This window comes from Lutra lutra, chromosome 13, assembly GCF_902655055.1.
Source record: "Lutra lutra chromosome 13, mLutLut1.2, whole genome shotgun sequence".
NCBI lineage: Eukaryota > Metazoa > Chordata > Mammalia > Carnivora > Mustelidae > Lutra > Lutra lutra.
In genome coordinates, this window is record NC_062290.1 from 78,498,963 (window position 1) to 78,526,793 (window position 27,831).

The 27,831-nt window shown below is 44.3% G+C and overlaps 1 protein-coding gene across 7 annotated transcripts in view; it reads right to left on the minus strand.

The window, feature by feature from the left end:
• The window catches only part of ASTN2 (astrotactin 2), a 1,447,326-nt gene that overhangs the window by 452,607 nt on the left and 966,888 nt on the right, over positions 1-27,831 (minus strand). For 6 of the 7 annotated variants that reach the window (XM_047699297.1, XM_047699295.1, XM_047699296.1 and 3 more), the window contains one exon: positions 25,281-25,448. The exons of the other annotated variant lie outside the window; for it this stretch is intronic. In XM_047699297.1, coding sequence (XP_047555253.1) covers positions 25,281-25,448 — 168 coding nt within the window. The remainder of the gene's footprint in view (positions 1-25,280; positions 25,449-27,831) is intronic. 7 annotated transcript variants of the gene reach the window in all.

Here is a 27,831-nt window from a genome sequence, read left to right on the forward strand (position 1 = left end):
AATTCTATTTCACATCAGAGCAGAAACAGCTCTTAAAGGTCATCGAGGTCACATCTTCTCAGCTTCATTGTTCAGAAGGGAAAATACAAGCTCAGAAAGTGAAGACTTTCGGCCAAATCACTAGACCAGCCTCAGGGACAGCCAGGATTAGAACCCAGGGCTCCTGGCCGTTCCGGTAGCCTTCTTCCCACTGCATGGATGGTCTCAATGCTTCAGTACACCTGGCAATATTTTCAAGGATTTTCCCCCCTTTGTATCCCTCGGACATCTCTGACTTTCCTGTAATGAGAATCTATGACATTTACAAACAGGGATTATTTTTTAATATAATGAATCTGAGACATCCTTAACAGATTGAAAATACACATTTCGATGGGATTGATAATAGAAACCTTAAAAAAGAGTTTAATCTCTTCATTAAAGTGGTTCCCATAAGGGAATTCAGTTAGGTAGATTTTCATCGTGCTAGGTCCTAAAACTCTGTATTATCAGCTCCAGATGAGCTGCACTGGTTTTAAAATATTTACTCTTCATGTCTCCTAGGTCCCATTAGTCAGTTCTCATTTTATGTTACATACATCCTTACTCCAGAAACCCTTGGGTAAAAACAACAAAATCCCTCAATTACGAGCGATCTTGAGTGTGGCTTGTGTGGGCTCTTCAAAACCGCTTCACAGTGGACATCGCCTCCATGTCAATCACATAAGATTACAGGAAAGTAGTTCAGAGCGTGGGCCCTGGAATCATCTTGTTTTGGATTCAGATCCTGGATCTTGCCACTTCAAATTCTGCATGAATTTGATCCTGTGGCTTCACCTGTCTGCATCTGTTTCCTAATCTGTAACAATGCTGATATCACCTATCTGCTAGAAAGATCAGCGATGTCTTTGAAAAGCCTGCAGTACAGTCCCTGGCACATTTCTTCTCGCCAAAAACATCATAGATGTTTGTGTTTTTGTAATTATCGTTCCTAGATAGGAGAGGCCAACTTAACATCTTGTTTTAAGTAGAAAGAAAAAGTGCTTTCTAGATGAAGGATGATTGCAATTTCAAGGCAGGGCCTGTGCAAAGCCAAGGGGATCTCAGTGTCTTGATCTGTGTATTTGGGGCAGCTTAAATGAAATTGTCTCCGAGGTTGGTTACGGTATTCCCAGAACCAGCCAACACCTGACACCTTTGTCTTCACTCCTCCTGCTGAAGGACACGGGAGCATGAACGAGAATATCAGCCAGAGGGTACCGCCCCCCCGTCCCCCACAGCTCAGAGGAGCTCATCACCTGCCCACGACAGCTAGGTAAGTGCAAAGCCTTCTTCCCAAGCCTGCCTGCTGTCCGGCTCCTCTCCTCCCACCTTGTCATCCTCTTACGATTCCATTTTCACTTGCTTCCGACTCAGTCATCACTTATCATCACAGGCCAGGGACACTGGCTGCTGTTCACTTTCCTATTTATTCTTGTCACTGCAGCTTGGAAAGACATCTCCCTGGGTCCTCAGAGCAATAAGCATGCATGGCATCCGTTCTTGTTCTGACTCTGAGTGGTCCACCGTGGGCATCTTCACTGCCAGCTCTGGCCCTGGAGCTCAACCCGGGGCCAGGCATGTGGTGGGAGGGGCATGGGCTGAGCACAACATCACTGGGAGCCTGCTTCACGTCGGAGTGGTGGAAGGTACCTGCCATAGGTCGCTGTGGGTCATCTCACAAGTCACACCCATGACCAGCACCAGGAGGAAGGTACTAGCATCCTCATGGTAAAATAAGGAAACAAAAGCTCGGACTCAACTTGTCATTCATCCAAGGTCACAGAGTCAGGTCTTCAAAACTCGTGCTCCCTCACATCATCCCAAACATTGTAACAACAGCCGTGACCACCAGGACAAGAGCCAGGACGGCTGCCTGTTGTGTGACAAGTCTTAGTTGCCGGACAATAAGCATTAGGAAGATGAGGAATCTCTGATTCACCCACACTGAAATTAGCATCAGGCTGATTTCTAAAATCCAACTATAACTAAAGATTAGAAATCACTCTTCCAAATACCCCTGTTCAAATGTAAATAGTTTATGTGTGGATTACACTAAATCCATAATATCTACGTAATGAAGGTGGATTTCCTGCTAGTAAGGCTGAGCCGCAGGGGAAGCATCATATGTTCTAACTGAGCACCTACTCTGTGCTGACCTCACTCAAATCACTTTTGGTCTCTATGATAATATTGGCAGGATGATGATGTTGGTTCCACTGTAAATACCATGAAGCTGAGGTCTGGAGAGGGTGAGTAAGCTTCCCAGGGCTGTGAACATCTAAGCCCAGGCTCCTTCTGAGACCTGTCAAGCTTTGTGATAGCTCTCTGAGGCTGTGCTTTAATAGAGTGTGGGAAATTGGGGTGCCTGGGTGGCTCAGTCAATTAAACATCTGTGTTTGGCTCAGGTCATGATCCCAGGGTCCTGGGAAAAAGCCCCACATCGGGCTTCCTGCTCAATGGGGAGTCTGCTTCTCCCTTTGTCCCCCTTCCCCCTGCTCATACTCTCTCTTTCTCTCTCTCAAATAAATAAATATTTTTTTAAAGAGAGTGTTGAAAAAAAAAAAAGCCTGTGAATAGGAGACTGGGGTGAAGGTAAATGCACCCTGTAATAGAATGAATTATTGATGTCAAGTCATTTCCTACAGTAGTATGCAGTCACAACCTTGCCATGGCTAATGGTGGGAAGGGTGAGATTTCTTTCCTGGCCCTTGTATTCAGGCTTAGCCTGTTACTTGCTTTGGCCAATGGGATGACAGGAGACATGATGTGAACCAAGATCTGAAATGTGCTGTTTGGCTGGGCTTGCTCTCTGGCATTCCTGCTTCTTCCCAGGAGAAAACCAGGCTCTAAGTAGGTGGCCGGTGCAAGGAGGATGAGGGCCATGTGGAACAGAACTGGAGGCAGCCTGAGCTTAGAGACAAGCGCAGCTGAGCCTTGGCTAGCCTCGTCCACCTGGATTTAATAAAGGGAAGAAACACTTCTAGTGGTTGACACTAACCCACTGTGGTTATCTATTATGCACCATTAGTATCACAAAAGCTGATGCATCTCCAACCTGCATCCCCCCTTCTATGAATAATGCTCTCATTTTCTTCTCAAAATGGAAACCTTAGAAACATCTCCAACCTGACTTCATTTTCATCCTCGACATCTGAATGGCAGCTGAATCTCCCCGGTTCTACCACTGTGTTGTCCTTCAGACCCATCCCTTCCCATCTTTCCCACCATCCCTGCCCTGGGGAAGGCCCTCAATGCTGTCCATGTGCATGGCTGAAAAAGTCTCATCACTGATGACAAGCTTTCAGTGTCTTCCCGTCAATCTGAGTGATGGACAGTCACCTCTTCAAAGAGCAGCTACACCCATGGCTTGTCCCCAAAACTGTCAGTGGCCTCCAGGTGCTCTCACGATAGAGTTCACATGGCCTAGTCTAACATCCAAAGCTCTCCATGACTGGTCCCAGCCCTATCAATCGCTCTCCCTCCCTTGGGCCTTTCCTGCCCTAACATCTTGGGTTTACTGATAATAACCGGCTATCTGAGACCCACCTGCTGACCAAGGTCTGCTTCTTGTAGTAGGTCCGCCCTGATCCCACTCCTTGAGCCTGAGAACTGGAGATAGAGATGTTCAACAGAGGAGAAACCAGGGTTGAGAGGGAGTAGGAGGTGAAGAGAATACTAAGTGGCAAAATGGTATTTACAAGAGGAATGAGCTCATGTGGACAGTTTTGAATGCCAGCAGTATCCTCAGGGAATATGTTTTACAATGTAGACGCCTCTGCAACCTTGAGCAAATCTTTCTGCTTTGCTCGGCTGCAGTCTTCCCATCTATAAAATGGCCAGCTAATACTCAGAGATTCCCAAACGCCCTTCCAAGCCTTGTTCAAATCCTAGGCCTTGACTCTTCTTCTAACACGCTCTGGTCTTATCTCTTGAGGTTAGTGTTTCCCTAGGGACTAGGGAGGAGTTGAGGCACGTTAGGGAAGGTTGGGAGTTGGGCGACCAGAGGCTGGGGAGGCAGAAAAGTATGAGTGGAGTGAAGTAACAAGGGGATATGATGGGGATCTTTACAAAGTGAGGAAGACTTCTCTAGTAGTCTGCCCAGCCAACGGTGCTATGTGACCTAGGGCAGGTCCCCAACCACCCTGGGACTCAGTCTCTCTCTCTGTGCACTGAGAAGGTTGATCTGGATGACATCCAGGCAACCTCACAAGGGCGCCTCTGCTGTCCCTTTCTTCCTCACATTCTGAAGTGACAGGTTTCAGCCTTGCTCTTCCCCAAGCCTTTGAGAGATATCTGGATGCCTGCATATGGCTGCCGGCCCCTCATTGCCATTCATCATCATGCCTCTGAGCGCAAGAAGAAAAAAAAAATAGAGGCAAACGGGTTCTGGTGGCACAGGCTGGTGATCAGGCCTGATGGAGATCAGAGTCCTTAATCAAGGCCACCTGGGGGCTAAGTGGCTCTGACTCAGCTCATGCAATAGCCCACGTGGAAAGGCCTGGGCTGCGAAAGGCCAGCGGCCAGGCCACACCAGGGCTCCCTCTTCAGGCTGCCCCTTTCTCCTTAGCCTCATCTACCTCTGAGTGCATGATTATCTGTAAATTTGGGTCTGGGAGAAAAGCACATGGGTAATAGACTCTCAAAACATAGGCTGACTGCGGATGGTGGGGGTTGAGGCAGTCTCACCAGCAGCCTGGGGCGGACACAGAGGCAGACAGCTCCCACCACCAGGAAGGATCATGGGATTCCTAACCAGAATGCAAAGAGCAGGGCCGCCAAGGGCGGGGGGGTGTGCCCCCCCAGTGCCCCCCCCCACCCCAGCCTGCATCACCCATGCTTCTCAAGTCACCCTGGAAGGGGCTGGGGGGGGCAGGGAGGCTAGCAAGCAGAAGGGAAGCCAGCATCAGCACGGGAATAAGAGCCATCTGGGGCTGGCCCCTCAGCTTACCACACACAGACCAAGCGGCCTCCATAGGCTGCCGCACTACTCTGGGCCTCAGTTTCCTCATCAGGAAATGGACATCTTAACCCCCATTTTCAAAATTGTCACAAGGGCTGGAGGTAACATATTACACACGCTTACCAGGGCGCCTGGGTGGGCTCAGTCGGTTAAGCCTTGGACTCTTGATTTCGGTTCAGGTCATGATCTCAGGGTCGTGAAACAGAGCCCCGTGTCAGGCTCCCCGCTCAGTGTGGATCTGCTTGGGAGCCTCTCTCTCCCTCTGCCCGCCCGCCGCCTGCGCATGTGCACTCTCTCCCTCTCGCAAAAAAAAAAAAAAAAAAAAAAAAAAAAAAAAAAGATTACCACGTCTCTAGCCTGCAGGTGGCATTCAGTGTGGGTCGTTATCATTGCTGTTGGGGTCACTGCTGGCACTGCCAAGGGTGCATCCGCACCCCACCAAACTTCCTCTCTGGCTTGGTGACCTTGCACCTCTTGGCGACAGCCCCTCCCTCAGCTTCCTGCTGTGTCAGTCCTTTCCTCCCTTTTCCTCCCCCCATGGTTCTTGCCTCGTGTCTGGTCCAGATCTTACTTCTTCTGACCATTTCTTATTCTTCATACAATCCCGGTGTGACTGCGGCACTGAGGCAAATTCATCTGATTCTCTGCCACAAGCAGCTGACACTCAGGTGTCTCTGGGAAGAAAATACATCCCTACCTGAGCTGGGGAGGCCTGGGAGTGCGTGCAAAGAGCCACAGGATCACAGGAAAGAGCATCCAACTGTGTCCCAAGGTTGAGGATAAGCCAGCGAAGAGAGAAGATAATAATAACAAGAGGGACACAGAGGCCTAACTGCTGGGTGGTTTTGGAAGTTCCCCATTTACGCTGACTCATGCGACCCTCACAACCAGCCTAAGATGCAGGTTCTAGTTTCAACTCCATTACACAGATGAGGAGACTGAGGCCCAGAGGGGTTAAGCAAGTTACTGGCCTGATGTCACAAACAGAAGAGTTGCCAAGGCCAGGACTGGAATCAGAGACAGGGCTGCCAGCCCTGGGCTGTACCACCTCTTTCGCAAGGGGGTGCAGGAGTTTCCCAGACAAAGGAAAGTGTGGGGGCAAAGGAAGGTCAGGGCACTGTGGGGATTCCTGGGCCCTACTGCTTCTCAGATCAACAGAGCCAGAGTACTTAGCAGGCCCTGAAGAGCGCCGTCTTATCCCACAGGTGTGGAAAAACTCCTGGAAACCTCTACATCCCCTCTATAGAGTCCTTTCCAGATGCTGACTCCACGCACCGTGCATGGAGAGAGGGCACTTCAAGCAGAGAAGACAGGCAATGGAGTCAGGACCGGCTCTGAGCTCTGCATTTGTCACCCAGTGGCTCCATGACTTTGCACAATTTTGTGTCTCTGGCTAAGACTCTATTTCCTCAGTTCTACAAACAAGCTTGGTCAGGTCTATCCCCCCCGCCCCACTCACTGAACAATGTCCACAATGTTCTATCTCCAGTACGAGCTCCATAAACACGGCCTGCTACTGCTATGATTATTACTAGGCAGTTGGCTGCCTTCACGTTCTCTTGCCCATAGCTCTTATCTTGGACCCCTCGACTGTAATTTGGGAAGAGGGAAAGGCTAAGAGCAGCATGATGTGTTTGATCAACCTTCTCAACTTTAATCCATCCAGCCACTCTGTGAAGCAAGGGGATATGCCCTGACTCTACAGATGAGGAAACTGAAGCCCCCAGGGTTTAAACAATCGGCCTCCAGTTTGCACCACAAGAAATTAACAGGATCAGGATCCAAATCCCATTCTGCCTCACTCCGGAGCCACAGCTCCCCTGCACTGTCCCAGGTAGGAAGGAGGAGCTCAGCGCCGTCCTGCATGTCACTCGGCCTGACCCACTATGGAGGCTCTGCCTGGCTGCCCACCACGCCTCTACCAGAGTTTACAGGTGTGTAGATGAGATGAGGCTATGTGGTTGTCATTCCGTGGGCCCCTCGGCTCTGTGTCTCCAGTAGCTGATAGGAGAACTTGTTCAAGATCCTGCGTCTCTCTGAGCCTCATCCTTCTTCCCCAGAAGACGGGAAACATAAGTCCTGTCCTGTCCCATTCACAAGGATGCAGTAAGGATAAAATATACACTATTCTATTCAGGACACATGATGATTAATAATGCAGTTGTTCCCCATTTGCACAGAACCCGAACCGGCCAAGTGAAATATACAAAATAGATTAAGCAGAGGGTAATTATTCATTTTGCAAAAGAGTTCTTCACTCTACAAAAGAGACGCACGGATAGTTTTTTTTTTTTTTTTTCCCAAGCACCAGCTATCTTCGTGGTTTAAAATCAAATCTCATTTATAATATTAAAGTGAGAAGGAATAATGATCTTCCAGATGTGCACTGAGTACAATGGGCTACACACATGGATGTGTCCTGCCCCAGCCATCCACGCCCTAAAGCAAAGTGGACCCGATACCATGAGGTTGGAGCCTTTGCCTCTGGCTAGTGATGAACTGGAAAAACCAAGAGAACAGCTTGTGACTTCTGCACTCTGTTCAGAGGGGTCTCTTCCTCAGAGTGACCTCAGCCTCGGTTCTAGGCAGAGGGTCAGGGTCACAGCTATAGCTTCTCTGGGAAACTAGAGGACTGTCATTTCCAGTACTTCCATCTGGAATATTATACCGTTTTACATAATGTGTATGTTCAGCTGAACCCAGTTCATTTCCATTTTGCTAATCTCACTCCTGATTATATTCATGTTCACGTTCTTGCTTCTCCCCCCCCGCCCCCTGCTTTCTTGGCTCTCTCTCGGTTTGATGGTTCTCTCTTCCCCTCTTCTCTGTCTCCCTTTTCGTTTCTCCATCTTTGTGCATGGACTCCTGCCTCAGTTTCCCTCTTTGGTCTCAGCTTTTCCGCCTTTGCCTTTCTCTCTGTGTGTGCCTCTATAGTCCTCACAGGCCACCTTTCGATAAGCCCCTTTCCTATGTAGCCCTCTACAGTGGAAAGAACTTAAATTTTAGCCAGACAGGTATAGGCTAAATGCCCACAACCACTTCGCCCATGAAAGAGACCAGAAAAGGACAGTCTGTCTACTTCAAGGGTTAATGTAATGATTAGAGAAGATATGGTAGGCAAAGGTGCCTAGAGCAAAGAGTACATTCACAGCCTGTTAATTCCACTCCCCCTACTTTTTTTCATCTTTTTTTTAAATTTTTCTTATTCTCCATCTTTCCTTTCACTTCCCATGTTCTGCTCTCTTAGTCGCAATCTCACAGAAGCACACACACCACAGCCTCCACCCCCTCTCCCTGCCCCAGGCCCTGCTGCTTATCCTGCCCCAGTTCCCCTTCCCCCTTTACCTCTACCCAGGACCCACCTCTTTACCCTTCTTTAGGCCCTGTCCCTCTACCCTGCTCCAAGGGTCCCCCTCCTCATTCCACCCCAGGTCCTGCTTCCTCCTCCCTACCCAGGCTGCCCCCCTTCACCTCCCCCACATTCTACCCCCTCAGCCACCCCCACCCCAGGAAACCCCCTCAATCCCTGACTCAGTCTCTGCCCCTCACCCCCTATGCCAGGCAGCCCCCACGTTCCAGCAAGGATTTAATTACAGAATGGCACAGGTTCCCATTACTAAGACACACATCCTTTCACAAAATGTTTTTACGGTACATTTACTGGTATATGATGGAGAATCATCATGAATCATTAAAATTAAGCAACGTGTGTCCAAGTGGCCTGCACCAGGCTTCACTAGGGAGTCAGGCTTTACTACTAAGTCCATTTGGGGGCATTTGAAAGATGGCAGTGGACCATTTGCACTGTACACAGTGAGGCTACCTGACCTCACCTGCCTTGCCTGAAGCATCTCGAATTCCTGGATGCCCTGTCCTGAGGGACAGTCTTGGTGTGATCAGCATAAAATCCATACACCACCGGACCCCTGTTGTCTGGCAGAAACCCATCTATTGAAATTTTAATTAAAAGACCATTTAACAAAAAATAACCAAAAGGCTGGGCTGATATATGCACACACACACACACACACACAGACCCTTCTCTTTTTCAGAGACCTTTAATCACCTGCATTGACATGGAAGCTGCCTTCAGTCTAGGAGGAGAAAAAGGGCAGTGGTGTAATGGGCAGGCTCTCATCAAATAACCAGAAAAGGCTAGAGCTATTACTAAGTGCTGTGTTTTAAATGGTTTTGTGGAGGCTGCTTCTGTTCAGAAATCTGTCACCATGCCTTCCATTCCATCATGATTAAGACTTTTGTGGCTTAAGTGTTTTCAACACTGGGGGTTCTTTTTGCCCCTGATTCAATAATTCCCGTTTGTTGAACACATATATTGGCCATATTATGTAGCAGGTACTTTGTACTGATTACAATCGTCACAATAACCTAGCAAAGGTGAATACCAAGCAGGAAATTGAAACTTGGGGGAAAATTAAGCAATTTGCTCAAAACTGCACTAATAGTTTCAGACAGAGCCAAGATTTCAACCCAGGTCAGCCTGACTTTAATGCTTTCCCTTTTCCTCTGACTGCCTTTCCGAAAACAAAACAGCCCACGCTGGGGGCAGCTTGATTTTGAGCAAATGGAGGTGGTAGCAAGTGTCTCATTTGCTTCCCTCCCTGGTGACTGACTCAGCTTTGGGTCTCAGTCAAGGTTTGTGAAAGAAAGACGCTAATGAAGCTGACGGGGAATTCACCATGCCCCAGATGGCCTGCATGGAAACACTTCTTTGCATGAATGGGTGGTTAGGATCATAAGCCTGGAAGAAAAACCTGAAAAAACAAAACAAAACAAAAACAAAAACAAAAGCCCCAACACTGCCAGAAGCCGATACCACCTTCAGATGTTGTAAAAGAATCCTGAAGGCCTTGGCTCAGCTGGGGGCGTCCACTCCAAGGATAAAAAAAGACTGACTGCTTACGTTGTTCTCAGGAGATGGAGAAATCAAGCTTCAGCAAGCATGGTGGTCGGGAGACCTCTACTCTGTCATGAACTTCCTGAATGACTTCCTGAACTTCCTGAATGAGCAAATCCCTGACCTTCCAGGTACCCCAACCTCATCTACTATAGAAAGAGGGGGTTCCACTGGATGGTCCACGTGGTTCTTCCCAGCCTGGACCTCTTTGCTCTTTGACTCCCCAACAGGCCCCTGAAAGAAAATCTTCAAGGCTTCCTAGGAGGAAAGTTGGAGAGGCCACTGTCATGAGTTAATATCCCCTCCAAGTTTAAGGGGCACTCAGGGCTGGGCAATGCAGGGTTGACACCCTCGGATGTGTGCCTCCTTACATTTGTGCCAGAGCCACCTCCGTCACCTCCCTAAGTCCCAGCGCCGCTTGGCACAATGCCCAGAAACCCTCTGCTCAGCCCTCACTTATGATGCATATCTGTGTCACTTGCTCACTTCTGTCATCCCGGGTGATTGGTGTTTGTCACCGTCCAAATGTTTGTGTCTGCCCAAATTCATATGTTGAAGCCCCTAACACTCAACATGATGGTATTGGAGGTGGGGCCTTTGGGAGGCAATCAGAGTTAGATGAGGTCCTGAAGCAGGGACCTGTGATGGGATTATAGGAAGCAGAAAAGAGGCAGATCTTGCACTCTTTGCACACACACACTGCAGAAAGGTCGTGTGAGGTCACAGACAGAAGTCAAGAAGTCCACAAGCAGGAGAAGAACTCTCACCAGGAAACAATTTGGTGGCATCTCCATGCTGGACTTCCCAGCCTCCTGAGCTGTGAGATTGGAAGATTCTTTTGTTCAAGTCACCAGTCCGTGATACTTTGTTATGACAGCCCAAGCAGATTAAGACAGTGTCATCCTCTCCTGGGTCTTTAGAAACAGTGTGAAAACTGGTCCTGGATCTCAAACACATATGGGGACATAGCATTGGATTCCTCATTTCTGATGTTGAAAGTAAGAAACCAATTTGTTAGAAAACTCCAAGGGACAGAGATGGCAGCTTCTTTTGCTCATTATCCCCAACACTGGGCACAATGCCTGGCATGTAATTGATGCTCACTAAATCATTGCAATGAATGAAATGCAGTATCTTAATTCCAGTAACTTCTTTTCACCACCATGGCTACTACCCTGGCCCAAGCCACTACCATCTCTAGCCTGGCTAATCATATGGGTCTCCTAAGCAGCCCTCTGCTCTCACTCTTGCCTACTCCCTATAGATTTTTCTCAATGCAATGGCAAGAGAGATCCTTTTAAGAGTAAGTAAAATTATATCAGTCCTCAGGTCAAAATGCCCCTGTGGCTCCTCACTGAGCTCAGGTTGAAAGCCAATGTTCTTACAATGTCCTACAAGGCTCTGGTTCTCCGGTCCCTCTCTGACCCCTAATAGTCACTTAGTATCCAGTGAAGCCTGCTGACCTTCTCCTATGTGATCTTCCTCAAATGTATGAGGCATAATCTGCTCTTGGAGCCTCTGCCCTGGCAATTTCCTCCCTGGACTCCACTTTCCCCAGATATCCACAAAGGATGCTTTCCTTCCCCACATCCCCAGTCATGCCTACCGTGAACACCCTACTTAAATCCACAACCACCCCTCTCCTTCTCATTCACAGCCCACTCTTCCTGCAGCCTCTTTATTTAGAAAAATCATCTTCTAACATAGGATACGATTTATCTGTTATTACATTTACTCTAATTATCTGTGTGTTCCCCGCCCTCACTAGAACATGAGCTCTAGGATAGCCACAGTTTTTAATCTATTGTGTTCATTCTGTCAGTGGCTTACATCCTGCTTAAATTAGAGGATTGAGAAATAAATACCAGTTGAATGTTAAATGAACAAACATATGAATGAATGAATGAATGAATGAATGAATACTAAAACCAGTTCTTTAACTCAGATGTCAATGTATTAAATCAATCTACCAGACTGACCAGGAGCTGGCAAATTTTTTCCTGTAAAGGCCCACTTGCTAAATATTTAAGGTTTTGCAAGCCACAGAGTCATGACTTCTCAACCCTGCTACTGTAGCAAACAGTCATAGGCAATATGTAAACTAATGAGCATGGCTGTGTTTCAACAAAACTTTATGAGAAACAGCAGTTGACCTGTGGACTGTACTTTGCAGACCCCTAGACTAAGCTCCATCAGTGCATAGCACCACACTTAGCACAGCCCTGTAACTTAATAAATAATTTCAAGTGACATATATATGATATGTAGTTCTACTCTTCACTCTGTCACAGCCCTGTCCAAGTGAACTTGATTTACCAGAAATGTTCTATATCTATAGTCTCCAATATGGCGGCCGCTAGCCATGTGTGGCTAGTGGACACTTGAAATGTGATGTGAATTAATTTATATGTTAATTTAAATAGCCACATATGGTTAGTAGGTACCATATTGGACACAGCAGCCCCATCACAAACATTGTTTTGTTTCATGATCCAAGTCTAGCCCCTGCCCCTCTAGGAAGCCCTACCTGACTGCTAAGGTTCATAGTAACTGTCCTGTTTTGTTTTGCTTTTTTAATCCCACAATTCTCATTTCATTCAATTCATGTTTTGGCCACAGCTATAACAATACTTAATGTTCATTGAGCTTTGTGTACCAGGCATTCTGCTAAGTGTTTAATATGTTTTATCTAGTTTAATGCTGGGCAGAGCATTGGCTTTCAATGCATTGTTGCAATACACATTCAAAGTTGGAGAGCACTCAGAGAAAACCCAATGTACAGCTGATCCTTGAACAACATGAGGGATAGGGTTGCCAGCCCCCAGGCACAGTTGAAAAATCCATGTATAATTTTTGACTCTCCAAAAACTTAATTGTGGGAAACCTTACTAATTAAATATAGTCAAGTAATGCATATTTTGCATGTTATATGCATTATATACTGTATTCTTATAATAAACAAGAGAAAAGAAAATGTTATTAAGAAAATCATAAGAGAAAATACATCTAGAGTACCATATTGCATTTCTCAAAAAAAAAAAATTCTGCATGTAAGCAGACCTGCACAGTTCAAACCTGTGTTGTTCAAGGTCAACTGTAATTCCCTCTTGTATTATAAATAGAGAAACAGAGGCCCAGAGAACAAAGTGACATGTCAAAGGTCACACTATTAGTCAAAACTGCAAATCCAGTAGTGAAGCCCTAGGAATTTGTTTCTAAACCCAATGTCTTTTCTTTCATTCACTCATTCCATCATTCATTATTAAACATTGACAGTGTATTAGACAATGTGCTGGGCTTGGGGTTCAGCAGTATACACCACAGGTGCCATCTTTGTCTTTTTTTTTTTTTTTTCAGAGTAATAGTATTCCTTGTTTTCGCACCACACCCAGTGCTCCATGCAATCTGTGCCCTCTCCAATACCCACCACCTGGTTCCCCCAACCTCCCACCCCTGCCACTTCAAACCCCTCAGATTGTTTTTCAGAGTCCATAGTCTCTCATGGTTCACCTCCCCTTCCAATTTCCCTCAACTCCCTTCTCCTCTCTAACTCCCCTTGTCCTCCATGTTATTTGTTATGCCCCACAAATAAGTGAAACCATATAATAATTGAAGCATATGGTCTCTTGAAGAGGTAGGACTTGAACACAGAATCATACAAATAAATATTAATTAGATATTGTGATTCTGTACTGATAACACAGATCAGAGGTTAAGAGCATACACTCTCAAGCCCAAGTTCTAGGATTCCAATCTAGACTCTACCACTTCCTAGTTATGTAGCATTGGGAAAATCCATTAACTAAGGTGATTCAGTTTCCTCATCTGTAAAATGGTAATAATAAGGTATTATACCAAATCTTTTTTTTTTTAAGATTTTTTAATTTATTTGACACAGAGAGAAAACAGCAAGAGAGGGAACATAAGCAGGGGAAGTGGATGAGGGAGAAGCAGGCTTCCCACCAAGCAAGAGGCCCGATGTAGGGCTTGATCCCAGGACCCTGGGATCATGACCTGAGCCAAAGGCAGACCTTTAACAATTGAGCCACCCAGGTGCCTCAATTACACCAAATCTAAGACCCATGGTTTTCATCTTCTCATATCCTTGAAATGAAGACTTGTGCGTTATTAATATCTTAATGGGTTTTTTTCTTCACGGTATGCAAAATATTGGCACATGTATCTGATTGTGTCTTGCTCAGTTAAAATATGATTGTATCTACCTTCAAGGGGTATTAAAGGGATTAAATGATACTTTCGAAGTCCACAGAGACATATTTTTTACTGTACAATGGGCAGCATTATTATCATCATCATTATTATATTATTATCATTATTTAAAGGAAAATAAAGTATACTAATATTGCATAAAACATAGGGAAAACTAAGTCTAGAAGGTCAGCAAAAACCTTGAGAATGAGACATTTAAGCTCAACCATGAAGGATAAGGAGTGAAGAAAAGGAAGAATAAGGCTTATAAGGAGTGAGGGCAGGTGGAGACCAGACTGTTGCATGCAAAGGGAAGAGAACCTGCAAAGACCTGCCAAAATGGCTGCTGGACATGACCGACCACGACCCAGTGCAGAACACTTCACAGCATGGCTCTGAACACTCCCAGCCCCCACCTCTATTTTACCATCATCTTCCTTTTCCATACTTTTATTTTTGATAGTTCACTGGTCATAAGGTATACATTTACAGATATATTTAGAAGTTTCTGATTTTTTTAATAGTAGGGCAGCTACCATTTATAGAGACACCGATCTATTTTTGTAATATTCTTGTTGAATAAAATTAAATATAGTCTCTAATTTAAATGCCAGTAAATTATATTTTTGACGATGAAACTAGTCTTAAAAATGGAGAGCTTCCCTTCTTTTTGGCACATGCATCCTAGCAGTCATAATCAGAGATACCACAAGTTATTTTCCTATTTGCAACTTTACCAGATGACACTTGCAATCTCTCATAACCTCCTTCTTTCAAGTTCAGAAGCAAAGGTTACCTTGGACTTTCAGTGAGGCTGGCAAGTTCCCAGTAAGAAAACATTTTCAGTCTCTTCTGCAGCCCATTCTAACCTTCTTGTCCTTCCAAATTTGTGAACAGTTGGTCCCGCTGCTTTCTGTTGTGGGCTTTCTGAGATTTTATGACCTCATCTTTGACACAGATTGTCCTTCTTCAAAAGACCTCAACCTCTTCTACAACATAACATTTTACAACACATCTAGACCAAATATAGCAAGACTCCTGAATAAAAATATAAAATGGTTTCCCTACAACTCATAAATGCTGTCACAGTTCCAACCCTGACTTCTGCATGTCTCCCGTGTCCCCAATCCAATTGGGTCTTTTTATTTTCTCAAGTCAACTTATTCTAAATTCTTTGTCCAAAGGATTCATGCCTACCTCTGAGAATTCTCTGCAAATACCTATCAAGGAAAGAATGCCAGAATGCCTCTCTCTTCTCAGTGCTAAGCAAACTTCTCAAACACGGACTCCTCAGACAGTAGCTTCTTACCCAGTTTGGGTCCAAATCCCAGCTGTGATACTTAGCAAATATATGACCTTGGGAGTTTCATTCAACCAACTTTAAGACATAGTTCCTTGTATGGAAAGTGGAAGCAATAATAACTACATAGATGTGTTGTTATTAAGTCCAAGATAGTTATAGAAAGCCACAGCAATTATGCTTGGTACCCCATAAAGGTATAATAAATTGCAGGTGTTGTCACTGTTAACCCAGTATTCATGCACTCCTGGATATTGTACCAAAACTCCACCATGCCTCTCTTAACTGTAAGCTATCTCTAGCCATTGTCTAACACCCCCATCTGTAATATATCAGCAATAATTGACATCAAATGAATCAATCTGATGAAATAAATGGGATTTTAAGGCAAGCATTCATTTCATGGCCTTTAAACAAGAAAAAAAAAACCCTCAGTTTGTTGTTGTTTGAATGGCTTCTGTTGGAAAAAAAAATTTTTTAAAGTTTGATTTTATTATCTCACATGTCTGAATAATGAGGCACAGCGTTCATTAATTGACAATAAGTTTAGATGAGTTTTGTTTAATTCAGGGTCTATTAAAGTTCAGGACCAAGGAATGGTAATGTAGAGAGCATTATGAATTCTGAGGATAGGAGTGACTCACTTCTTGGAGGTTTGACTTCCCTCTGAGTTGAGACCCACTGGAGTTAGAACATAGTTGTACTAATCCGGAACCAATAAAGGATAGAGCTTATTTTACTTGAGTTCAAAAAAGATTAGTGGTACCCATCTCAAAGGAGAAGGTGACTTTCAGAAGAGAGCTGTACCAAGTAAAAGTTTAGCAAAAACCCTTAACCAAATACCACTGTCAAAGTCTAGAGAGCTATCCGTGGTCCTGACACCAGAACAATGCACTAAACCCATTGACCAAGTCCTGACATTTCACCAAATGAAACTTGCTTTTCTCTCATTCATTCATTCATTCATGCACTCATTCATTCACTCATCCAGGAAAAGATGTATTGATCCAGGAACTGTTTCAGTGACTGAGCTACAGCAATAAGCACAATGAGCATATGACAAGATTTAATAAGACTTTTCTCATATACAAATCTCTCCTCTCTGCCAGGAATCTGATTCTCTATAGATAAATCTCAATTTATTTAACTGTGAACCTCACCTATGTACTAATTTACTTAAATCCTACATGTCTGGTACTTGGAAACACCCATGCTACAATCTCCTTCAAGGCAGGGACATTCTCCATCTCTGTAAATTCTTGAATTTACAACTTCATAAAGTCCTTGTGTCCCATTAAAATTTAATAATACAAGGCTTAGGGATGCTGGGGTGGCTCAGTTGGTTAGGCGACTGCCTTCAGCTCAGGTTGTGATCCTGGAGTCCTAGGATCTAGTCCCGCATCGGGCTCCCTGCCCGGCAGGGAATTTGCTTCTCCGCTGACCTCTCTCCTCTCATGTTCTCTCTCTCTTTCTCTCTCAATAAATTAAAAACATAATAGTAATATAAGGCTTAGTAAATAACAGGAGGAATCTATAAACATTAGAAATATTTAGTTCAGGGACGCCTGGGTGGCTCAGTTGGTTAAGCAGCTGCCTTCGGCTCAGGTCATGATCCCAGCATCCTGGGATCGAGTCCTACATCGGGCTCCTTGCTCTGTGGGGAGCCTGCTTCTCCCTCTGCCTCTGCCTGCCACTCTGTCTGCCTGTGCTCACTCTCGCTTCTCTCTCTATGACAAATAAATAAATAAAATCTTTTAAAAAAAAAAAGAAATATTTAGTACAATATAAGACATATGGGGTGCCTGGGTGGCTCAGTGGGTTAAGCCTCTGCCTTTGGCTTAGGCCATGATATAAGGGTCTGGGATCGAGCCCTGCAGCGGGCTTTCTGCTCAGCGGGGAGCCTGCTTCCCCCTTTCTCTCTGCCTGCCTCTCTGCCTACTTGTGATCTCTCTCTCTCAAGTAAATAAATAAAATCTTTTTTTAAAAAAATATAAGACATATATATGACATAACCACACTCAGTGTATTCTCATTTGATATCTTATTGCAAATGAAAAGTGGCTGCTGAAGACATGAAAATAAACTGAATATGATGGGGAACATGACTGAAGTTCATAACAATTTGAAAAGAAAATTCAATCTGCTTTAAATGCCATTTACAAATTGTTTCAATCATACTTATGCTGTAAGTTATTAGTGCTCAAAGGTCATAGAAACATGAATTTTGAGCTGAGAAGTATCTTAGGAATTATTCAGGGTTGTAAATCACATCTTACAACTAATTTACTGGGCAACACTGGGCAACTTGCTTAGCCTCAGTGGCCTTCAGTCTCCTCATTAGATCAGAGTAAATAACCACTAGGGATCTTTCTTGCATTAAAAGTTGTTTCCACTGATTTCTTTGTTGAAGAGAATGAATATGAAGTTCAGAGCATATGCCATACTCAAGTCAAATGACAAATTTGTGGCCAAGCTTGCACCAGGATTGAGACCCTGGACTTTTCTCATTGCACTAATTTAAAAGCAACACAAGGACTAAATAAAAGGCAGCAGACAGGAATGTCCATGTTATGCTAAGTTTCTCTATCAGGTGGTCAGCTCCTAGACGTCAGAGACAACATCCTATTTTCTTCTTAAATAATTTAACCCAGTGCACAATGCTGGGTTAGGGGTGTCTCATGAAAAATTTATCAATTTAATTGAAAAATATATTGAATTAATTACATGAAGGCCCTAGAGACTGCATAACTGATTAAAGAATTAATAGCACACACTATGTTCTGAGTGCCCACCATACATTATGTGTGCTGAGTGTATTTGAAATGTGATTTTTCAGCACCCTGACAAATAAGACTTATTCTTATTTTATATATATAAAATAAGGTTTGAATATATTAAATGACTCTCCCAAAGCCCTACTACCAGTAAATAGAGAAGCAAAGATTTGAACCTGGTCTGACTCAAAAGATTATTCCAATTTTACTCTGGTCCACTAAATGCTTGAATGAATGAATAAAGAGATGAATGAATTAGTGACTAAATGTACTACTGTTCTGCCCTTACTTGCTTTGTGTGGTTTGAAGCCATACTATGAAAGATTTTATATACAGAATTTAGCATGATACCACACATGTGCAGAGCTTTAGTAAAGCTGTTATACCAAAGGTTTACCCATGGTGACATTCTGAAGAACCAAAGTCTGATCATTTCAACATTCTGGCGCTGCATTGTATGGGACCATTGCAAGTAGTTCTTGAATATTTGCTTCTGTCCTCAGAGATGAAGTGTGATGGTAGCCACCCTCTGGCAACATTGTCAGGCCTTCTCTAAGCCTTCAATGAAGGCTTTCGTTGCCTTGGTCCTGAATCAGTTTATTTTCAATCCATTCACCATCATGAAGGTAAACGTTTAATGACTCGCTTTCCAAAGAACATCAGTCATGATCTGTAACATTAACCAATTTTGTTGATATAAATACCTTTATCATAACCAATTTTTAGGCTATGTACATGACATCACCAGACAAACAGTTGGGAAGAGATGACAACATTCAACTCTCATGAGTCCCATGAGCTGTCATACAGGCCAGCTCCAGCACACCGTGTATCCAATTCCATAATCAGCCCTGTGGGTGGTACTAATTGTTGAAATCCCTGGAAGAACACACTTGAGCTGGGCTATGGCACAAGGCCAGGAAAACTTGGCCAGGTTCGTCCATGCATCATCGCAATTATATGTTCCTCAGCGGCACTACATCCCCACTTCTCTCTTTCTTCTTGGTCAGTTTAGAGGAATTATATTTCTTAGTGACACATCCCCTAAAGCTTTAAGACATGATGAACAATGTTGGGACTTATGACTTCGTTCAGTCCAAAGAATCCCACCTGCAGAAGGAGGAGCTTACTGCAAAGTCATTTTTGACAGATCTAAGGCCTGAGGGTGTAGAGGGGTTTGGGGTTTATTTTTCCCATGCTTTCCCCATAGTCTAATTCCCAATGAGAGGCAAGGGAGCGGTGGCCCAGCTAATCACTTGGACCGTTAGATGTTCTGCAACCAGTTAGACAGATATGAAAGGTAGTTTCCCTTTTCCAATGACCAATATAGGCTTACTAAATCCCTTACTGGTTTTCAGAATCTTCTGATCGTTATCTCTCTGTGAATTCTTTTCATCTTACCTTTCCAACTTCATCACCTGTCTCTTCCCTAGTTCTCCTCCACCACCGCATGTGTAGGACATTCTCTAGATGCCAGCCCATATATACTGCTTTCTGGTCCCTGGAATAATTTTAAACTTTCTTCTTCTGGATTTCGATCATTAAGATCCCTCTGTGAAAGGACCACTCCTACTAATCCTCCCCCCTGATTCTACCAGGTTCAGCTAAAAGGTCATGCACTCCATGATATATCGCCTGAAATCCCCATGCAGAATACATTTCTCCCTTTTCTCCAGGCATGAGCTACTTTGTTAATGCTTGTTCTTGATTTATCCCACATTTTGTCTTTTATAATAGCTATATATGAGCATATTATTTTTATCCCTGTGAAAATGTGAAATCCATGAAGGCAGGAACATTGTCCAATTTGTCTGTGATTTCCCATAGCACTTAACACACAAGACTTATGAGTTGTGGAATTAAGAAAATCTTGCTTGAATTGAATCTAACAAATTGAAATAAATTTTTCAAAATGGGTCAGAGTCAAGACCCATGAAAATATATTCAGGGATCTAATGTTCCCATTTCTACTCCGTACCTGTATATAGTCCCATCCATTTATGCCTGGAGTGACTTGTAAGAGTAGGGTGCTTTGCTGGACATTGGGGTGGGAAGGATTCTGAAGTAAATGAGATACAGTCCCTGCTTTAAAGAGCTTACATTTTAGCAGGATAGGCAAATTTCCAAACAATAACTCAAGTTTTAGTCAGATTTTTGGTCAACAGAGAACTCTGATGATACTGTGGAAGTCATCCATTCTACCAAGAGGAAAGGAGAGGTAATCAGTGAATAGAATTTTACAAAGTCGATGATTAAAGAATGGGAGACATTTCAGGTAGAGGGAATTCTAGTCAGAAGGTCTAACTTTGCATGGGGTGTTTGAAAGGACTATTGTGAAGATGTGCAGAGTGAAGACCACAAGGACAGGGCTCTCAGGGATGTGGCTGAAAGCAAGGATGAAGCCAGAGCCTTCTAGCTTGTCTGGCTACTGGATGGTTCCTAGTGGCCTAATTTCTCCAGAGCTGGGAAATACTTAATCTGAGTTCATATGTAAATGGATATGGAGGAATAAACGAAAAACTGGTATATAAAATTATTTCAAGGGGCACCTGGGTGGATCAGTGGGTTAAAGCCTCTGCCTTCAGCTCGGGTCATGATTCCAGGGTCCTGGGATCCAGCCCCGCATCAGGCTCTCTGCTCAGCGGGGAGCCTGCTTCCCCACTCTCTCTTTCTCTCTGCCTGCCTCTCTGCCTACTTGTGATCTCTGTCTATCAAATGAATAAAATCTTAAAATAAATAAATAAATAAATAAATAAATAAAATTATTTCAAGCATATAAATTTCCTTCCTTCCTTCATCCTTTCATGATTTTCTGTGCAGTAATTATATGTCAGCAATAGGTTAAGTTTTATTTTTTTAAATATTTTATTTATTTATTTGACAGAGAGAGATCACAAGTAGGCAGAGAGGCAGGCAGAGAGAGAGACAGAAGCAGAGAGCCCGATGTGGGGCTCGATCCCAGGACCCTAGGATCATGACCTGAGCTGAAGGCAGAGGCTTAACGCACTGAGCCACCCAGGTGCTCCAGCAATAGGCTAAGTTTTAAAGATACAGGGATAAGCAAGACACATGTTTTGAATCCCCTTTACCAGCCATTAACAAAGCTTACAGTCTGATGACAGATCCAGACAAGGAAAGAACAATGACAAGAACTATGACATAGGGAAGTACAGAGGGTATGAGAGCAGAGAGGAGGGCTCCTCAGTATAGCCAGGGGTTTGGGCTGAATGGAATGGAAATAAAAAAAGAACCCTTGATCTTCCAGGAAAGGGTGGAGAAAGACATTTCAAGAGAGAGGAAACAGCCCGTCAAAGTGATGTAGTCATGAAACGGTATGGTACCTCCAGGGAATTAAAGGTCTCAGTGTACTTAGAGTCCAAGGCATGGGACAAAGAGAGGTAGAAAATAAAGTGACAAACATGAGCACAACTTTGTCACATAAATAAATTAACAAATATGGGGACGCCTGGGTGGCTCAGTTGGTTAAGCAGCTGCCTTTGGCTCAGGTCATGATCCCAGCGTCCTGGGATTGAGTCCCACATCGGGCTCCTTGCTCGGCGGGGAGCCTGCTTCTCCCTCTGCCTCTGCCTGCCATTCTGTCTGCCTGTGCTTGCTCTCTCTCCCTCTCTCTCTGACAAATAGATAAAAAATCTTTAAAAAAAAAAATTAACAAATATGGCAGCTGGGACTTCTCCTGTTCATGTGGAAAATGAGAGGACTATTTGGGAGGAAGAGGAAGGACTATTCAGAGTCTTGGTGCATCAAGAGTTGTGCTTGGCCAGAAGCATCAGCAATAGCTGGTACCTTTTTAGAAATGTGCAGTCTTAAACCCACACTAGACCTGCAGAGGCTTGGGAAGCATTGGTTAAGAGCACAGGGTCTTGAGATGGAATCCTGGCTCTCTATCTGCTAGCTATGCAACTTTGATCCTCTCACTTTTCTTCCCTGGCATCAATATTGCCAGTGATAAAGTTGAGAAGGTCAACCCAGTGGATTCTAGTATTCTAGTAGCATTTTCAGCTTCGCAGGGTGTGTGTGTGTGTGTGTGTGTGTGTGTAATTCTAGGGGATATTGGTGGGAGAGTTGATCATTTCCAAAACTGGCTAACACATGCCTCCTTCCCGAATGATCCACTGTTTGGAATTGTGGCCTCGAGCTTGCAGCTAATGGAAAAGATCAGAAACAATGAAGCTGCACCTGAAGGCAGATCAGCTGGGAAACCAAAAGGTCAGACCCTCAGGAATTCACCACTCTACGGGGGGGGGGGGGGCACTTTGTGTGGGGCAGAGAAGGTGGTGAGCCCTCCCACCAATAATCTTGCTTGCTTTTTAAGGAAAGGAAAAGAAAAAAGGAGGATACACAAGATCAGATCCAGAGGCACATAATTCCATAAGGGCTTCCCTCACTGTTGAGTGAGGATAATCAAGAGTGTGTTTGTGTGTGTGCGCTTGCATGGGTATATGTGTGTGTGTTTATGTCTGTGTTTTGGGAATAAAGAGGTACTGCTTAGGGTGACAATGCCTTGAAGCTTAAATGTTTTAATTAAGAGAAAGAAGATTCAGCTCTCTGGTCAAATGGTACACTAGAGCTACATTGCTTTTTCTAAATGGCTTCCCCAATAGGCCTTCGTAAAGGCTGCAGAAATGTGTCTAAACAGGCTCCCAACTAAAAGATAAGAGGAGATGGTGGTTAGAAAGCCAAATTCTTGCCCAGCTCTGCAGCGACTCAAGGGTTAGCCTGGAGAAGCCCTGTCTTCACTCCTGAACTGTTACCCCATGGAGAAGTGGAGGAGCGCTAGGGTAGAGGGAGCACAGCCTTGACCTGGGACACTGAGAGCCCCCATGGGCAATGTGCAATGGATTTTCCAGGCAAGATGGCCAGACTCTTGTTAATGAAGAAAGAGATGAAGTTCCAGAGAGACTATAGCAATATAAGTTGTAAGGAGGAGCACAGGACTGGGAGCAAGAACAGTTTCATTTCTAACTTGTTCTGGTATCTTGACAACTCTCTTCTAACTCCTATTTCCCTATTCATAGACATTAGTAGCCAGCCACCATTTATCAAACAACAAGGATGAAGAAGAGATGGTCCATTTTCTAAGCATTTACTATAAATAAGACAGTGTCTTCTGGGTTTAAATACCAAGTCTATGCTGTTGACTCACACATTTCTATCTCCAGCTAAAACTTCTTTGAATTGGACTTTTGGACCCCGATGTCTATTTTCTATCTCTACTTGATGTTTAGTTGTCATCTTGAACTTACATCCCAAATGGTACCCTTGGTCCCCCACACCTCAATCCTGACCCTCTTACAGCATCCTCTGACTCAATGAAAGAGATGTTCATTCACGCACTTCCAGAATGAATCATCTGGAATCATTTCTGACCCCTCTCTACTTCTCACCTTTCATATCCAATAACAAGCCCTGTCAAATCTACCCTCTGAACATGTCCTGAATTTGGCCATCTTTTCCCCTTAACTCTGTCGGTCAAGCCACTGCCCACTCCTGCCTACACTGGGATAAAATAGCACCCTTGAATGTGTAGTCAATTTGCCATGCACCAGCCAGAGTTAAAATTCCGTTAAAATGCAGGCCACATGATGTCACTCCTTAAGCTCAGAATCCTCCAATGACATCCCATCACACTCAGAGTGAATCCTAAGTTCTTGTCATCCTAGATAACTCCCTGCAGCCACCCCCACGCAATCTCCTGCTTTTCATATTTGCCTCCACTCCTCTCATCTCTCACCTCCATCCAACCACACTCTTCCTCCTGTTGAACCAATGACACCCTCCTGAACTCCTGCTTCAACATGATGACCCTTGTCATTGCCTCCGCCTAGAATCCCGCCCCCCGGGATAGTCATGATGCCTTCCTCCATCTTAGCCTCGAGGTGCCCCGACTCAAATGTCCCCTTCTCAGAGAAGCCTCCCCTGACCACTGCATGTAACCACGGCTCCACTCCCGCTCCCACCTTAGCATCCCCTATGCTGCACCATCACCTGACACAGTACATATACTTTCCCGTTCATCTGTTGCAGCACTGTCCAACAGAACTTTTGGCAGGGCTGGGGATGTTCTACATCTGAGTTGTCCAGCAGGTAGCCATTGGTCACAGCACTTGATAGATGGCTAATGTGACTGGGGAAGCGAATGCTGAATTCATTTAATTCTACTTAATTTAAATTTAAATAGCCATCTGTGGCTACTGGTTATCCCTGTTAGACAGTGCAGATTGGATGTCTCCTTAGAATATAAACTTAATCAAGGCATAGATTATGCCTATTTTGTCCACTGCTATATCCTCAATGCCAAGGCAAGTATCTCCCTACTCAATACATACCTGGCAAATGGTGAGTAAATAAATACACCAGGGGCTTTCCACACGTTATCTCACTTAATCCTAATAACAGCCTTGTGAATTAGATGCTATTTTCACTCTCTGGTACTCACAGAAAGTGTCTTTCTGAAGAACACCCAGCTAGTGTGTACCCTATGACCAACACCTCCCATTCAAGGGGAGTAAGTCCTGGGGATCTTATGTACAACACAGTGAACAATTAAAAATTCTGTTTCATGTGCTTGAAAGTTGTTAAGAGGGTAGACCTTAAATGTTCTCACCATAAAAAAAATGGTATATGAAATGATGGGGGTGTCAATAAATCTTAAGATGGTAATCATTATACAGTATATACATGTATTAAGTCATCACAACACACACCTTAAACTTACAGAATGCTCTATGTCACTTATATTTCAGTAAAGCTGGAAAAAATGCCAAAGGACATCCAGCTTCTAAGAGGTGGATAGGATCTCAGCTCAGGGATGCTGATGATGTTCAGATACCTTGCTTTGCTAAAACCGGACCAGATGCTCTCTGTGGTCCTTTCTACTTCTGGGATCCTGTGGTTCTGTAGAACTTTCTCCCTGGCTCAGTGATGGCAGCACAGAGTTTAACTGCCAATGGAACTGATGGGCCTTCAGGTAAAACTCCTCATCCATGGCTCAGAAGCCGTGATCCTTCAGGTACAAGGTGTGCAAGCCATCTTGCAGCCTGTCTCCTCTCTCCCTCCATCCCAGCCTAGCCCATGACTCACCAGTTTCTGGGTCGCAGAGCTGCTCACAGGCATCTGTCGTCCTCTGTCCGCAGAGGTCTCTCACCCATGGGGAGGTGGCGTTGATCTGGTAATACAGGGACAGCTTGGCCGGGTTTAACCAGTTTGAGACATCCAGGTAGCTCCCTTCACTCACCACAAAGCTGCTCCCTGTGGGTGAACAGAGAGAAAGACAGCTACTTTCTCCTCGATTGTAGGATGCAGATATATCTTGCTGCTGATGTGCAGGCTGGGAAAAAAGGCAGGTGCATACGAGCGATCCCCCCACCCCAGGTCCCCCGTTCTCATTTGTCTACCCACACTGACAAGGCATTTTTACAATATTCTTGTCATGGTATTGGCAGCCAGGAGAGAAAGAGACAAATCATACACAGAGACAGTTCAACCTAGTAGAAAGAAGTTGGGCCCTTAGGACTGAAAGAGATTTGGGTTCAAATTCACAATCCACCCTTATCTGCCATTGACTCTGTGTGAGCCACTCAATACCTCCGGGTCTTGGTGACATCATCTGTAAATAGGAATATCAATGGAACCCACCCCATTGTTGTAAAAATGGAGTAAATTAATATAGATAAAATGTTATGCTTAGCCGAGGCCTGACTTGTTTTAGTAAAGAATGCTTAAACATTAAAAAAATTTTTTTTAAGTTTTTTTTTTTAATTTATTTGACAGAGTGACAGCAAGAGCAGGAACACAAGCAGGGAGAGTGGTAGAGGGAGGAGCAGGCTTCCCGCTGAGCAGAGAGCTAATGTGGGGCTCAAGCCCAGGATCCTGGGATCACAACCTGAGCCAAAGGCAGATGCTTAACAACTAAGCCACCCAGGTGCCCCTAAACATTAAAACTTAAAAGAAAAAAAATGTGCTAATATCTCTTTCGCCCAGGCATACTCCGCCCCCCACCCCCACCCCGCCACCGCCCTCTCTAACAGGGATCATTAATGCCCACAGGGGCCGAATGTGTGATTATTAATGGGAGAGAACATCTGAGCAGCTTCTTGGCCTCCTGGCCTAGATTTTGTTTTTTTTATTCTATTAGAGAGAAAGTCAAGGAAATTCATAGCACCTCTAAGAAAAAAAGCTGCACTTGTGCCATAGAAAATGCCTTAATGTTGGGAATGATGGAGTTTGGCACTGCAGGTTCTCTCAGACTGGGAATGGCTGTGGGCCGGCTCCAGCCAGCTCTTGTCAAACGGATCTAAAAGCAGCGGCACGAGAACGTCAGTTTTCTTTAAGAGAGGCTGCAAATTCAGACTTTGATTGTAATCAAGCAATTTGAAATAATGACTTAAATTTGTTCTTAAATTTGTGTAAGTCAGGGGCGTCTGGGTGGCTCAGTCGGTTAAGCAGCCAACTCTTGATTTCAGCTCAGGTCATGATCTCAGGGTCCTGGGATTGAGCCCCGTGTCAGGCTCTCGGCTCAGCAGGGAATCTGCTTGAGGATTCTCTCTCTCTACGTCTCCCTCTACCCCTTCCCCTGCTTGCTCACACACCCTGTCTCTTAAAAAAAAAAAGAGAGATTAAAAAAAAAAAAAAAAAACTTGTGTAAGTCAAACAAAGATCCTACCTTGCAATCTACACTCCAAAATATTCCCCTGAACATACACATATATGTACACACATACATACACATCTACACACACACATATACATACATGAACACACACATGCATACATATATGGATTACACACACACACACACACACACACACACTCTCTTTGAGGGCAAGGAACAGAAGCCTGTGCAGGGTGGCTGCATACTAGGTATGAATGGTGAGTGTGTGTATGCAGTAATACACAACAGTAGCCCACAATTGTTAGACAACAAAAGGAATAAAAGGCATCCAAACTGATAAAAAAGAGGTTAAGACTTCTGCTATTTACAGATGATGTGATGCTCTATATAGAAAATCCGAAAGATGCCACTAAAACTACCAGAACTGATAAATGAATTCAGTAAAGTCACAGGATACAAAATCAATATAGAGAACTATGTCCCCTTCCTATACACTAATAATGAAGCAGCAGAAAGGGAAACTAAGAAAACAATTCCATTTACAATTGCACAATGGCCACAGTCACCAAACTGTGGAAAGAACCAAGATGTCCTTCACTGGATGAATGGATAAAGAAGATATGGTCCATATATACAATGGAGTATTATGCCTCCATCAGAAAGGATGAATACCCAACTTTGGGTATTCATGGATGGGACTGGTGGAGAGTATGCTGAGTGAAATAAGTCAAGCAGAGAGAGCCAATTATCATTTGGTTTCACTTATTTGTGGAGCATAAGGAATAACATGGAGGACATGGGGAGATGCAGAGGAGAAGGGAGTTGGGGGAAATTGAGGGGGAAATGAACTATGAGAGACTGTGGACTCTGAGAAACAAACTGAGGGTTTTGGAGGGGTTGGGGGGTGGGGGGTTGGGTGAGCCTGGTGGTGGGTATTATGGAGGGCACATATTGTATGGAACACTGGGTGTGGTGCATAAACAATGAATTCTGGAACACTGAAAAGAAATAAAAAATAAA